The 12,077-nt window shown below is 39.3% G+C and overlaps 1 protein-coding gene across 6 annotated transcripts in view; it reads left to right on the forward strand.

Moving 5' to 3' along the window:
* Positions 1 to 526: 526 nt before the first annotated feature.
* Positions 527 to 12,077, forward strand: part of LOC124039934 (cadherin-related family member 1-like) — a 181,698-nt gene continuing 170,147 nt past the window's right edge. For 5 of the 6 annotated variants that reach the window (XM_046356503.1, XM_046356499.1, XM_046356502.1 and 2 more), the window contains exons 1-6: positions 527 to 757; positions 967 to 972; positions 1,341 to 1,436; positions 10,958 to 11,103; positions 11,304 to 11,354; positions 11,503 to 11,592. In XM_046356503.1, coding sequence (XP_046212459.1) covers positions 697 to 757; positions 967 to 972; positions 1,341 to 1,436; positions 10,958 to 11,103; positions 11,304 to 11,354; positions 11,503 to 11,592 — 450 coding nt within the window. In that variant the 5' untranslated portion in view covers positions 527 to 696. The remainder of the gene's footprint in view (positions 758 to 966; positions 973 to 1,340; positions 1,437 to 10,957; positions 11,104 to 11,303; positions 11,355 to 11,502; positions 11,593 to 12,077) is intronic. The other variant, XM_046356501.1, reaches the window with a different exon arrangement.

Raw genomic sequence — 12,077 nt, forward strand, 5'->3', positions numbered from 1 at the left:
CGCTTTTCATCCGGAAGTGAAAATTGTGCCCCCTACCTTAGTGAAGTTATATTACAGGTTGTAACTCAAGAAAATATGAAAAACGCCAAGGGGGATGAATACTTTTGTAAGGCACTGTATCCCCACAGTATTTTACTTTATTCAAGCAATTTAAATATTAATTGTAATACATTTCCACCTGCACAACTGTAGACAAATGAATTTAACATGAATTTTAATTCAGATTTTTTTACACATTAATTACACATCAATCATGCATGAATCAAGATGATGAATTACATATCAATTAAGAAATATGTATTCTTGATGTAATAGATATCTATATATTAAATACACATGAGTTAATTTTCTCATCACATTAATCAATATATTTTTAGCCTTTTAGTGTTTTCCAGTTCAGCTCCTTCTGGGCAAGGCTCTCACAGAGTGAACACTCCCAGACCCCAAGCCCCTCTCTTGCTGACCCGCCCCCTGCCCGACATTCGGCGGTAAAGTGCCTGATTGGAGAGAAGGGGGGTCTATATGCGTCTCCGGGGTTAAGACGTGTTATTGGATTAGTATGTGGGCATCTGCCTAAGCCTTCCTTCTCTAGTTCCCCATAAAACACCTTGAAGGACACCTCGTGTATAAAACTAACTGTAGTATATACCCCCACAAGCTCTTTTCTTGGTGTGCTTTCATGCTTTGCTCTCTAGGATGAAGAATGTCAAGAAGTTACATTTTTCACTGCTTCTTGTATTCGTGCATGTTTGCTTTGGTAAGTCTACATTTTTCTTTTTGCTTCATGTATACCTGAATGGCAACTTAATTAAGCTTTGTTCTGATTGTTAATGGTTTTCAATTTCACTAGAGGGCTTTGAAAGATGGCTAGCATTTTCATAATCATACACTGTAGAGCTAAGAACCTGTTTTTCCTGTTCTGTATTTAATGCTTGCCTTTCCTCCCGTCACCTACTTGCCTGCTAGTTGAAAGTGAGTGCAATATGTTATGATTTAATAGAAGTAGTTGGATATTGTTTGAAACGCCCAAGTGATTTTGAAGAATGTAAAATTACACCACAGTACCATCAATTGTGAATACTGTATGTTTTTGAAAAAAATCTATTTGAATTACCTTTGATGGCGTGGGGAAAAGTCAAGAAAAGTGTGTATATTTTTGGGCTGGTTGACGTAACTGCGCCTGTAATCCCAGTCAAGGGATAGAGAAAGCAGAGGGGGTTAGTACAATATACCCTGCTCTGTTTATCTGACACCCACAGCCAGTGCTAAGATGTCATTAGGGGGAATTAGAAGTACAGTATAACAACAAATGGATTAGAGTCTTGGTCTATCTCTTCTAGCACAAGCAGACTACGCCCCATTTTTCTACGATAATGGGCCCTACAGTAGCAACGGAAACCTGGCACTCTTCAGTCTGACAGAGGACACTCCTGTCGGTAAGACCTGACCCTAACCCCCACAAAAATTTCCAAATAACCTGAAATCAACTCTATATATGGTTTGATGTTACTAACATGGTAATTTAGCAAAAGATAAGTAATACATGCTCACATGCCCCTATCAATTCCATTGATCGTTAGCCCGTCGTGGCTAAAGTTAGATGACGTTTGCAATGGCTGTTTAAATAAAATCAAGCCATGGATTTCAGTTTCTCCTTGCCCATAGGCAACTTTCAAGGTGAGGAACATGGCAATAAATTAACATTTTGGTCAACCAGTCACTGGCAGGTAGATAAAAAAAAATGCAGAGAAAATTATACCAACAAAACACAAAAAAACAGATGAGCATGCTTTGTTATGTTTCTAAAACAATACGTGTATTACTAGTAAGAAGAAACTAATGTGGTATATTGAATAATATGTATTTTTTATGACATGAGTCATTTATGAGTAATTTATCACATTTATCAAAATATCACAGATGGGACAAACATTTTCACCTGCTCCTTAAAGGGCAGGAGGTGACCATGATAGTGTGACTTAAGTCATGTTTGTGCTTGTGCGATTGAGTCGGATTAGTAGAAGCATTGTCTTCTCTTCCCTAGCAGTTGAAACTCAAACATGGATAAACAACCTAGCTTGTGAAGAAAAGTAGACTCTCATTTCAAGTTATTTAGACCAAAATTTTAGGCCTGTGCGCAGAGTGTCTAAAAAATGAATCTTTGACGTGGCTCTTCCTGTGCTCACAGCCCCCAGCTAGACAGTGTTGCAGTACGAGGTGGGATAGACTATATAGGATTCGTAATTCTTTGATTTTGTGCTATTTATTTACCAGCTATGAAACAAAATGGCAGAATTACTTTGAAAACAGGTACTGGAGCATTTACACTACTATACATGTGATCACACTTGACTATTTTTATTCAACAATTGAAACTGGTCGGTTTCTCGTGACTTTCTCTTACAAAATAACTATGAATTAACACTTATTTTCAATTAACTGGCAACATTACAATAAGGTATAGGACTCATTGGATTACGAAGAACAATAGCAGGTCTATTTCACTCCAGCTGCTGGCATATTCTGTCCTTTCACAATTCACCTGTGGGAACATGGCAGCTCTCAACATTTGGCAACAAAAAGATTTTGCCACTACTATCTGAGAGATTGTTTGTGAGAAAATGACCTCTGACCTTGACATGCAATTAAAACTCTTGCACTGTTAATTTCTAAAGTGGATACCTAATCAACTAAAGTGTAACATTTGGAGACAGTGGGAAATCAATCTTCTAAAAAATAATCACTCTAAACTTATTCCTGTAAATTCAATGTGAGGGTCACAGGACTTGAAACTTCCTTCATGAGCTATCTTTTCAATGAACTGTTTGGGCAGAAGAAGCTGAGTCCCATGCCACTGATAAACATTGTGCACTGCACGGGTCCTCTCCGGAATGGATGTCGTGCCTGATTGTACAAATCCACAGTTTTGATGTCAAACACCAAATTGTTCACCTCGCAAAGGAATCATATGCAGAGAAGAGGATCAGAATCTAGCACGATCTGAATGCCGAACTGCTAAACAGAGGGAAACCTACAACGAGGTGAGATCCCAGCTACTCAATCTAAACCTGAGATCCCGGTAAAACTCATCTTGACCTTACGAAATACAACACACACATTTTCCACTGCAAAGGATGCAGTGGAATTCTTCGAGAAGCACATCAAGCCCAACACAAAAGGGGATGAGCCGACAGATCTAGGCTAACCCCAATTTGACTGTCTCAGTATTCAGGTATGCTATCCACCCACAATCATGCAGCCTAGCCTATGGCTGTGATGTGACACTTAGCATAAGACCATGATGAGGACAATCCCTCAGTTGGGTAAAAGGAACACATTATTATCATTTCTGAACATTGGACTTTGTTATTATTATATTGCCCGTGGTGCAGGATATTTAGACAATGATGACTCCACACCAACTAATGAACAATGGACAATGTACACTGAGTGTTAAAAATATTAGGAACACCTGCTCTTTCCATGATATAGACTGACCAGGTGAATCCAGATGAAGGCCTTATTTATATCACCTGTTATATCCACTTCAATCAGTAAAGATGGGAAGGAGACAGGTTAAAGAATAACATCCAGCCAACTTAACACAACTGTTTGAAGCATTGGAGTCAAAATAGGTCAGCATCCCTGTTGAACACTTTCGACACCTTGTAGCGTCCATATCCCAATGAATTGAGGCTGTTCTGAAGGCAAAAGGGGTTGAAAATCAAAATTACGAGAGGTTCCTAATGTTTTACACACTCAATGTATTGACACGCTATACAGCCTGGAGTTGCTTCCTTGAGGGGCTACTGTCATACCCTGATCTGTTTCACCTGTCTTTGTGCTTGTCTCCACCCCCATCCAGGTGTTGCCCATCTTCCCCATTATCCCCAGTGCATTTACACCTGTGTTCTCTGTTTGTCTGTTGCCAGTTCGTCTTGTCAAGCGTACCAACATGTTTTTTTCTGTGCTCCTGTGTTGCTAGTCTCTGTTTTTTAGCCCTCCCAGTTCCAACCTTTTCTGCCTGCCTTTTCTGCCTTTTCCTCCTGCCTGACCATTCAGCCTGTCCTGACCTCGAGCCTGCCGCCTGGTACCTTTCGGATTCTGACCTGGTTTTTGAACTTCTGCGTGTCCTCAACCTTCCTATTGCCTGCCCCTTGTCTTTTAATAAATATCAGAGACTCAAACCATTTGTCTCCTTTGTCTGCATCTGGGTCTCGCCCTGTGTCGTTATAGCTACAGCGCATTGCTTCCCTATGGGATAAACAGTTCAGGATAGATTGCCAGTCCCATATAGGCTACCACACAATTATTTTTCTTTCTTCCTGTTGACATTTTGTGTGCCACTCAGGTTACGCTCCTGAATTTATCTCCCAGGGTTGACTTGGCCTACAGACAATGATTTAATTATTGTGAAGATCTAGATTATAGACTGCATTTGTGCTTAATAAAAATTGAGGCTACATTATGTTTAAGGTCATTTAGATCATATTGCTAATAATAATGAGGGTTATGGAACAAGAGCTATGGCTCCCACAGCCATTCCATTGACAGTTTAGGCTTGCATTGATGTTATAGTTGTCCTATTTTTTTCTTTATCACCCACCTTAATTCCTCAAGTCTGCAAACTTAACTTTAAAGGTGGATGACGGGTGCATGTGGGTTCTGCTTTTTGTTTCACATCCATGGGCTTATTAACAGTAAAGATTACAATTTAAATCATTAATAATATTTGTTTTACCATGGCAATACTAGCTATTCTCTCTTGGAAGTTGAAAGGCCTAAACTTCTTTATTAAATGTTCCAACTGTCCTGATAATCTAGCAAGAAGCCATGTTCATATAGCAAAGCTCCAAGAAACACACCTGCTCCAAAAGGACTCACATAGAATAGAGAACCATTTGTACAAACTCGCTGCTTTTTCCATCAGCCTCAAACAAAACTAAAGGTGTAATCATAATGATACATAAGAAACTCAGAATTACCATATTGGGAAAAGGCGAAGAACAAGAAGGCAGAAACACTTTCCTCAAATTGCCTTTATTTACCCCTTGACACTTACCAGTAAACGGGTGTGATCATTCTACAGTGGTCCCTGCAGCGTATGCTCAAACCGGTGCGATTAGAACGCTTCAGCATTTGAGTTGTCCACACTGTTTTTTCAAGGAAACATTTTGCACAAACAGAGTTCTTACAACGTATTGTCCTGAACGTGACCAGTTTGTTTTTAGATGAAATTTTCAGACATTCAACAGAAACGGCAACACAATCATCCAAACTGGACAATGTAGGGTGCATTAGTCCTAGCGCTAACTGAGGAAAGATTGACGCAACACAAGGTTATATTATCTAACTCTCGGCTGACAGAAGCCACAATTTGAAATAGCTAATAGCAATTACTATTTACAATTCACCACATCACGGGTGAGCTCACCATTGATCAAAATAATTGAGTAAAACACTTCCTAAAAATGAAAAGTAATCATACGATGGATAGTTTCTGAGAAAAAGGCCTCTGTACCCCTATGTAGATATTCCATAAAAAAATTGTCCGTTTCCAGCTACAATAGTCAATTACAACATTAACAATGTCTACACTGTATTTCTGATCAATTTAATGTTATTTTAATGGACAAAAAATTTGCTTTTCTTTCAAAAACATTTCTAAGTGACCCGAAACTTTTGAATGGTAGTGTAATTCTATGTAATCCAATGGCACCTTCTACGCAAACAGGCATAAATCATTCTCACAAATCGATTTCATACTATTGTCTACACCTCTATTTTCTTTCATAAGGGAACAATTTGGAATTTCCCATATGATTGATGAGGATTTCCATATGGCAAATGTACGGTCCCTTACTAGATGCCCGCGAGTGTTATTAAAATAGGCCGACGGCCTCATGTCGTGCACGCTCTTCCGGGAAGTCATCGAATGAAGTCCCTTGGACATTTGGTTTCCGTTTTATTACATTTTACATTTTTTATCATTTTTCCGCCGTACCAGAAAATTCCACCAGATAGCTGCTTTTTGCAAATGGACAAAACACCACCAAAGTGACATGGTCATTTCTCCGAAACTGAAAAGAGTTCGAAGACAAAACTGGGCAAATGGGCTTTTAGCCCAGAAACAAGATGGCATTGAGGCCTCCATTCTTTTTGAGTTGAGGCCCATTTTCTGGGATTAAAGGTAAAAAAACGGTAATAGGGCACTAATTTGACGGCTTCACGTCAAAGTACATGAACCTACGGTGTCAGGAAAAAGACAACAGCCATTTATCTATCGTTATTTAAGAGAAATCATGCAATGTACAATTGGTGAAAGAAATGTTATTGTTTTTTCCAGTTCCAGTTGTGGCATGTTCAGACGAATCTGTTCAGGAGAGTTTCGGAGATCTGTGATTTCTGTGATTTTCTGAACTCACACAGTCAATGGGGCGTGACACAAAGTGAGGCTTATACGAAGACAAACAGGGCGTACAATAGTTACCTGCGTTCAAACTATCAACGAACCGTCAGACCTAGAGCTCTGAAACTTTGTATACATGTTCTAGAGCCTAATTCGATAGTACCCAGTGAGTTATGTGGCTCTATTAGGTTCTCAGGCTGAGAAACAGCCTCGTATATTTGCAATGACTTCAATTCATTTTGACCATCAGGAAAATGACGGCATTTAGAAAAGTCCCAAAGTAACAAGACTAGGTGCATTGAAACCATCTCGGCCCATAGAAACGGACCCTAAAGTTTCTGTCCGATAGCTCATTCAGGGACACCGTAGCAACACCCAGGAAAAGTGGATTTTCAGCAATAATTAAGGTCGCTGCTCGTGCTCCGAATGACCTATCGAGCCGAAACTCAGGATTCAGGGTCACCTCAGCTAGGCCTACACACAATGTCAGAACTGGACCCGAAGCTAGAACGTAACTACATGTTTTTAAGTTTTTAAAACTTAATAGCGTTGTGAATTTTGGGCCTGCTCTAAAATATGTGATTTTTGGCACCTAAACAAATTGGACAAAGTGGGTTTGGTGTCAGTATGTACCAGTTTGGTGTCAGAATGATATCTTATTGACTGATGTACGCTGACTTGGTGGCTGACTTTGTCTATTTGCAATAAGTTTAAAAAGTGCTGAACCATTACCAAAATAACAGACTGAAATCAACATTAAAATTGTTGGCCAATGGCATCACCGTAGTTTCTAGGCCGTGCCGAGTTCATGGAGATGCCCCACTTGACCGTAGCTCGCTCTGTGTGACTGCAGCGACCGTGCAAATAACAGGCCCATAACGAAGCCTGACCTAAACTTTAGGTGCTTTTGGGTGACAGCGGCAGAACCGTTAAGGCTAGAAGCATAATTCAACCAGAGGAACGATCCTAAGGACCTCCCAATCTCTGCAAACCTTGACCGTGTGGAATTGGGGTGTTTTAATCTAGCAGTTTATAATCTCTCCACGTAGGAATACATTTCCTGCTGCCCTGACTTCAACCTGAAGCCTATGGGGGTTATGAATGCCATATCAAACTGTCTTTGATGAAAATCCATCAGGCCACTATGAGGACTACCTTTGTGGATTCTAAGCTTCCTGGAGCAACCAGAAGTGGTTAAATTCACCCTAAAAACTTTTTGATTTTACCAACCTGCAGTTAGGTAAAAACACTGCATTCAACCCTAGGTAAATCAGTCAGTTCTTAACGTAAAGACTTGAAACTTGGGATTCTGTAAAGGCCTACCCCAATGAGGATATGTCTTTACTTTCAGCTTCCTGTGCCAACCGGAAGTGCCTTAAATTGGGGTCATAGCGGCTGTGTCGAAGGGTTAAAAAGGTCACATCTTTCCAAAATGAACTTAAATCAGTAATTTCTCCAAACAGATGTCCAAGGAAAACTCTTACACACACTCACAGCAAGGATGAATTAACAGTGTGGGACTTACAGACACACAGAGCCTGCAATAGATACTGGCGTTCGCATCATCAATGAACCATCAGACCTAGAGCTTGGAAACTTAAGCTCTAGAACAGATTTCTAAGTCGATAGTGCACGGTGAGTTATGTGTCTCCAGATGAGAAATAGCCTCAACCGTTTGCAATGACTTCAATTCGTTTTAAATATTGCGAAAATTATGACATTTAGAAAAGGTACAGACCACTTCGGCCCATAGAGACAGACCGTACAGGTTCTGTCAGATAGCTCATTCAGGGACCGCATAGCAACGCACACAAAAATTGATTTTCAGTACAAATTACTGCTCGGGCTCCGAATGACCAATCGAGCCAAAACTTGGGATTCGGGGTCACCTCAGCTAGACCTACACATAATGTCAGAACTGGAGCTGTAGCTAGAACGTAACTACGTGTTTTAAGTTTTTACTATGGTTTAAACTGAAGGCGTGTGAAGATTGGGCCTGCTCTGAAATATGTGATAGTTGGATTCTAAATGTGTTGGACAAAGTGGGTTTGGTGTAGGTATGTATCAGTTTGGTGTCAGAATGATATCTTATTGACTGATGGATGCTGACTTGATGGCTGACTTTTGTCCATTTGCTATAAGTTTAAGCGATGGAGAGGAACAGCCATCAGTAATCGGCGTTCAATGGGCCAGTCAATTGGGCATTTCTGCAGTATATTAGAGCATGTCAAATTTGTGATGGTAAATATCCATTGTAAGACATTGCAAAAGGACAGTCGAGCACCTGGGTACCTGAACGGGTTACCAGTAGCACATATTTGAAATTATTTTTAATGCCTTTAGGGGGGTGCAAGGGGTCCATGGCCGGGTAGGGAGCACTCCCCACCTGTGCCCATCCAATAGGGGGCATTTTGGATGTTTTCCAAAAATCTTTAAAAAAACGTCTGAGTCCCACTTCTCTCTCATTGCACCAAATTTTTACTTCCTATGACGTCCTATGATCAAACATGACAAATAGACCATCTAGGTTGATTCAGGGCTTAACATAGTGATATATATATATATATATATATATATATATAATTTGGTTAGTATAAATGCCATTTGGACATGGTTCACTGACTTTTGGTTTCGGAAGCCGACTTCCTATGATCATATATGGCAAGTGGACATAACATCCTGATTTGGTACTTTCAATACGTATGAATGACATTTGGACATGTCTTATGCCATTTGGATATGGTTCACTGACTTTTGGGTTCGGAGGCCGACTTCCTATGATTATATATTGCAAATGGACAAAACATAGGCCTAATGGACAAACTCAATAAAATAAGACAAAGGTATGTTCATACGGCTATTACATATGTATAATTGTCAAAAGATTTGCAAAAAAAATGGTCCAGAAAGCACTTTTTTAGAGGGTGTTGAATATTTCTAAAATTGTAGATTTTCTAAATTTGACCCTTGGGTCTTGACTTTGACCATTTGCAATATGAAAATCTACGGCAGAGCGCACTTGCCATCATTGGGATTTTTGTTGTATGACACTTGTCATTTGCCATATGCCACTTGCCATATGGTTTGGATGAACTGCTGTCCGTTTGAGTGGTATTTATGATTGAGTATATGCTTCTATTGGCTAGTCTCCCTTGCCCTTTTAATACGATCAAAGTTCCTTGTGTTGTCAGGGAGCAACTGCCTTTTATTTAAAAGACAAATAAGAATATTGTTACTGAATGCAGCTTGTGTGTGCTTTGTGCTCCCTCACCCTGTTCAAATTATAAAAATAAATAATGCTGGTTAGTGGAACTGGACTGGTGTCTCATGGCCCTGTGTCTTCCATGGTGGAAAAGAATGTGAGTTGTTATCGATAATAAATCAATTGGTATCATGGATTTGTCTCTGTGTGTGTGTGTGTGTGTGTGTGTGTGTGTGTGTGTGTGTGTGTGTGTGTGTGTGTGTGTGTGTGTGTGTGTGTGTGTGTGTGTGTGTGTGTGTGTGTGTGTGTGTGTGTGTGTGTGTGTGTGTGTGTGTGTGTGTGTGTGTGTCTAAACGTGATTGTATTTCATCATATCGCATACATTTGTGATATCAGACAGGTTAAGGACAACAAAGTCAAGATATTGGAGTGGCCATCATAGTCCTGACCTCAATCCTATAGAAAATGTGTGGGTAGAACTGAAAAAGCGTGTGCGAGCAAGGTCTACAAACCTGTCTCAGTTACACGTGCTCTGTCAGGGGGAACTTATTTTGTGAAGCTTGTGGAAAGCTACCCGAAATGTTTGACCCAAGTTCAACAATTTATAGGCAATGCTACCAAATAGTAATTGAGTGAATCTTAACTTCTGACCCATGTGATGGAATGTGATGAAATAAATAAAAGCTGAAGTAGATCATTCTCTCTCCTATTATTCTGACATTTCACATTCTTAAAATAAAGTGGTGATCCTAACTGACCTAAGACAGTGAATTGTGAAAAACTGAGTTTAAAAGTATTTGGCTAAGGTGTATGTAAACTTCCGACTTCAACTGTACATAGAACAGAAAATACTGTCAATTGTTGGCACGAGCTGCCTACATTGTAGATCTGCAACATTTCACTATCCGCTGTGCTTCCAGTATAGTACTGTACATTCTAGAAAATACAGCATGTTGCTGTAGTCAGGTGTTCCAGTAAAATGCTGTAAATGTTCTGTAAATCTACAGTCATTTACTGGCTCCTTTGCTGCCAGTAATTTACTGTAAAATTTACAGGATTTGTTTTACAGTATGTATGACAATTATTTTGAGGGGGGAAAAGCCGATGAGATGAGCCAATAACATGCTTTTACTGGGATGACATTTTTGACAATTATTGTTTTAGACTTTTCCCCCCAAAACGGTGGACCTTCCTCCTCTTCCTCCCTACCAGTGCCTAAGACTTGACTTTATCTACAGAAACAAACCTATCCAATTCCCCAAGTGTTTGTCAGTTTTTTTTTCTACAACCACAGCTTAGATTGAGAATGTAGCGTGGTATGAAATTATTATACATTTGCTCCTCAGGCACAGAGATCTATGCTCTCAATGGCACCGACCCGGAAGGCCAAGAGGTGAGGTATGGGTTGAGCTTTGAACCCGGTGCCAAAGAATACTTCAGAGTGGAGGCCAAGTCTGGAAACATAACTCTGGTGGAACAACTGGACAGAGAGGTATACCTTACATCAACATATAGCATATACAGTTTGATTGTTTTCTGTTTGGTTCATATGAAATATATTATATATGAGTATAATATATATATCCTAGTCTGATGAGCAGCTTTCATTCACATTCAGTGGCCTCAATGTCTTAAATTTAGTTTTTATATACTACTGTATTTTGAGAGATGTTATTTTCTCTGCCACTAAAGATTTTAGATTCTATTGAAGTTCTTGTCAGTATCACAGATGGCAGAAGTAAGGTAAGCATATTCAGTTATGCTTGGTTTAAAATACGTAAAACAAATGAAATATAATACAATATATATATATATATATATTATAGACACTATAAATTATCTGTCAATCATAAATAATATGTCACTGAATTCCCTGTCTCTCTTGTTGCAGGTCACTGAAAAGGTCACAGTGTTTGTCATGGATGCCAATGATGAACGACCAGTGTTCAAAAACCTGCCCTCCTTTTTGGATGTTCCAGAGGTAAGACATTGTGGCCTTCATATAAAAAAGTGTTTTAATTTCAGTGTTTTTAAAAACTTCTTAGAGCTAGGCGTCTAGCGGGACAACTTCCTTTGAAACTGCAGGGCGCGCAATTCAAATAAATAATCATAAATATTATGGATTTTAAACATTTATGTACATTTAAGTGAATTTTATATCGGCTGAAAGCTTAAATTCTTGTTAATCTAACTGCACTGCCCGATTTACAGTAGCTATTAGAGCGAAAACAAGCCATGCGATTGTTTGACGACTGCACCCCACATCAAAATATTTTTCCACCGGCACAGGTTACATACATTCACATATAACAATTAAATATTCACTTACTTTCTAAAAATATTCTTCTGATTTGTCATCCAAATGGTCCCAGCTATAACATGTAGTGTCGTCTTGTTAGATAAAATTCTTCTTCATATCCCAAAAAGTCTGTTTAGTTGGCACTATCGATTTGAGTAATCCACTTG

Source organism: Oncorhynchus gorbuscha, linkage group LG07 (assembly GCF_021184085.1).
Source record: "Oncorhynchus gorbuscha isolate QuinsamMale2020 ecotype Even-year linkage group LG07, OgorEven_v1.0, whole genome shotgun sequence".
In the NCBI taxonomy this organism is placed as follows: domain Eukaryota; kingdom Metazoa; phylum Chordata; class Actinopteri; order Salmoniformes; family Salmonidae; genus Oncorhynchus; species Oncorhynchus gorbuscha.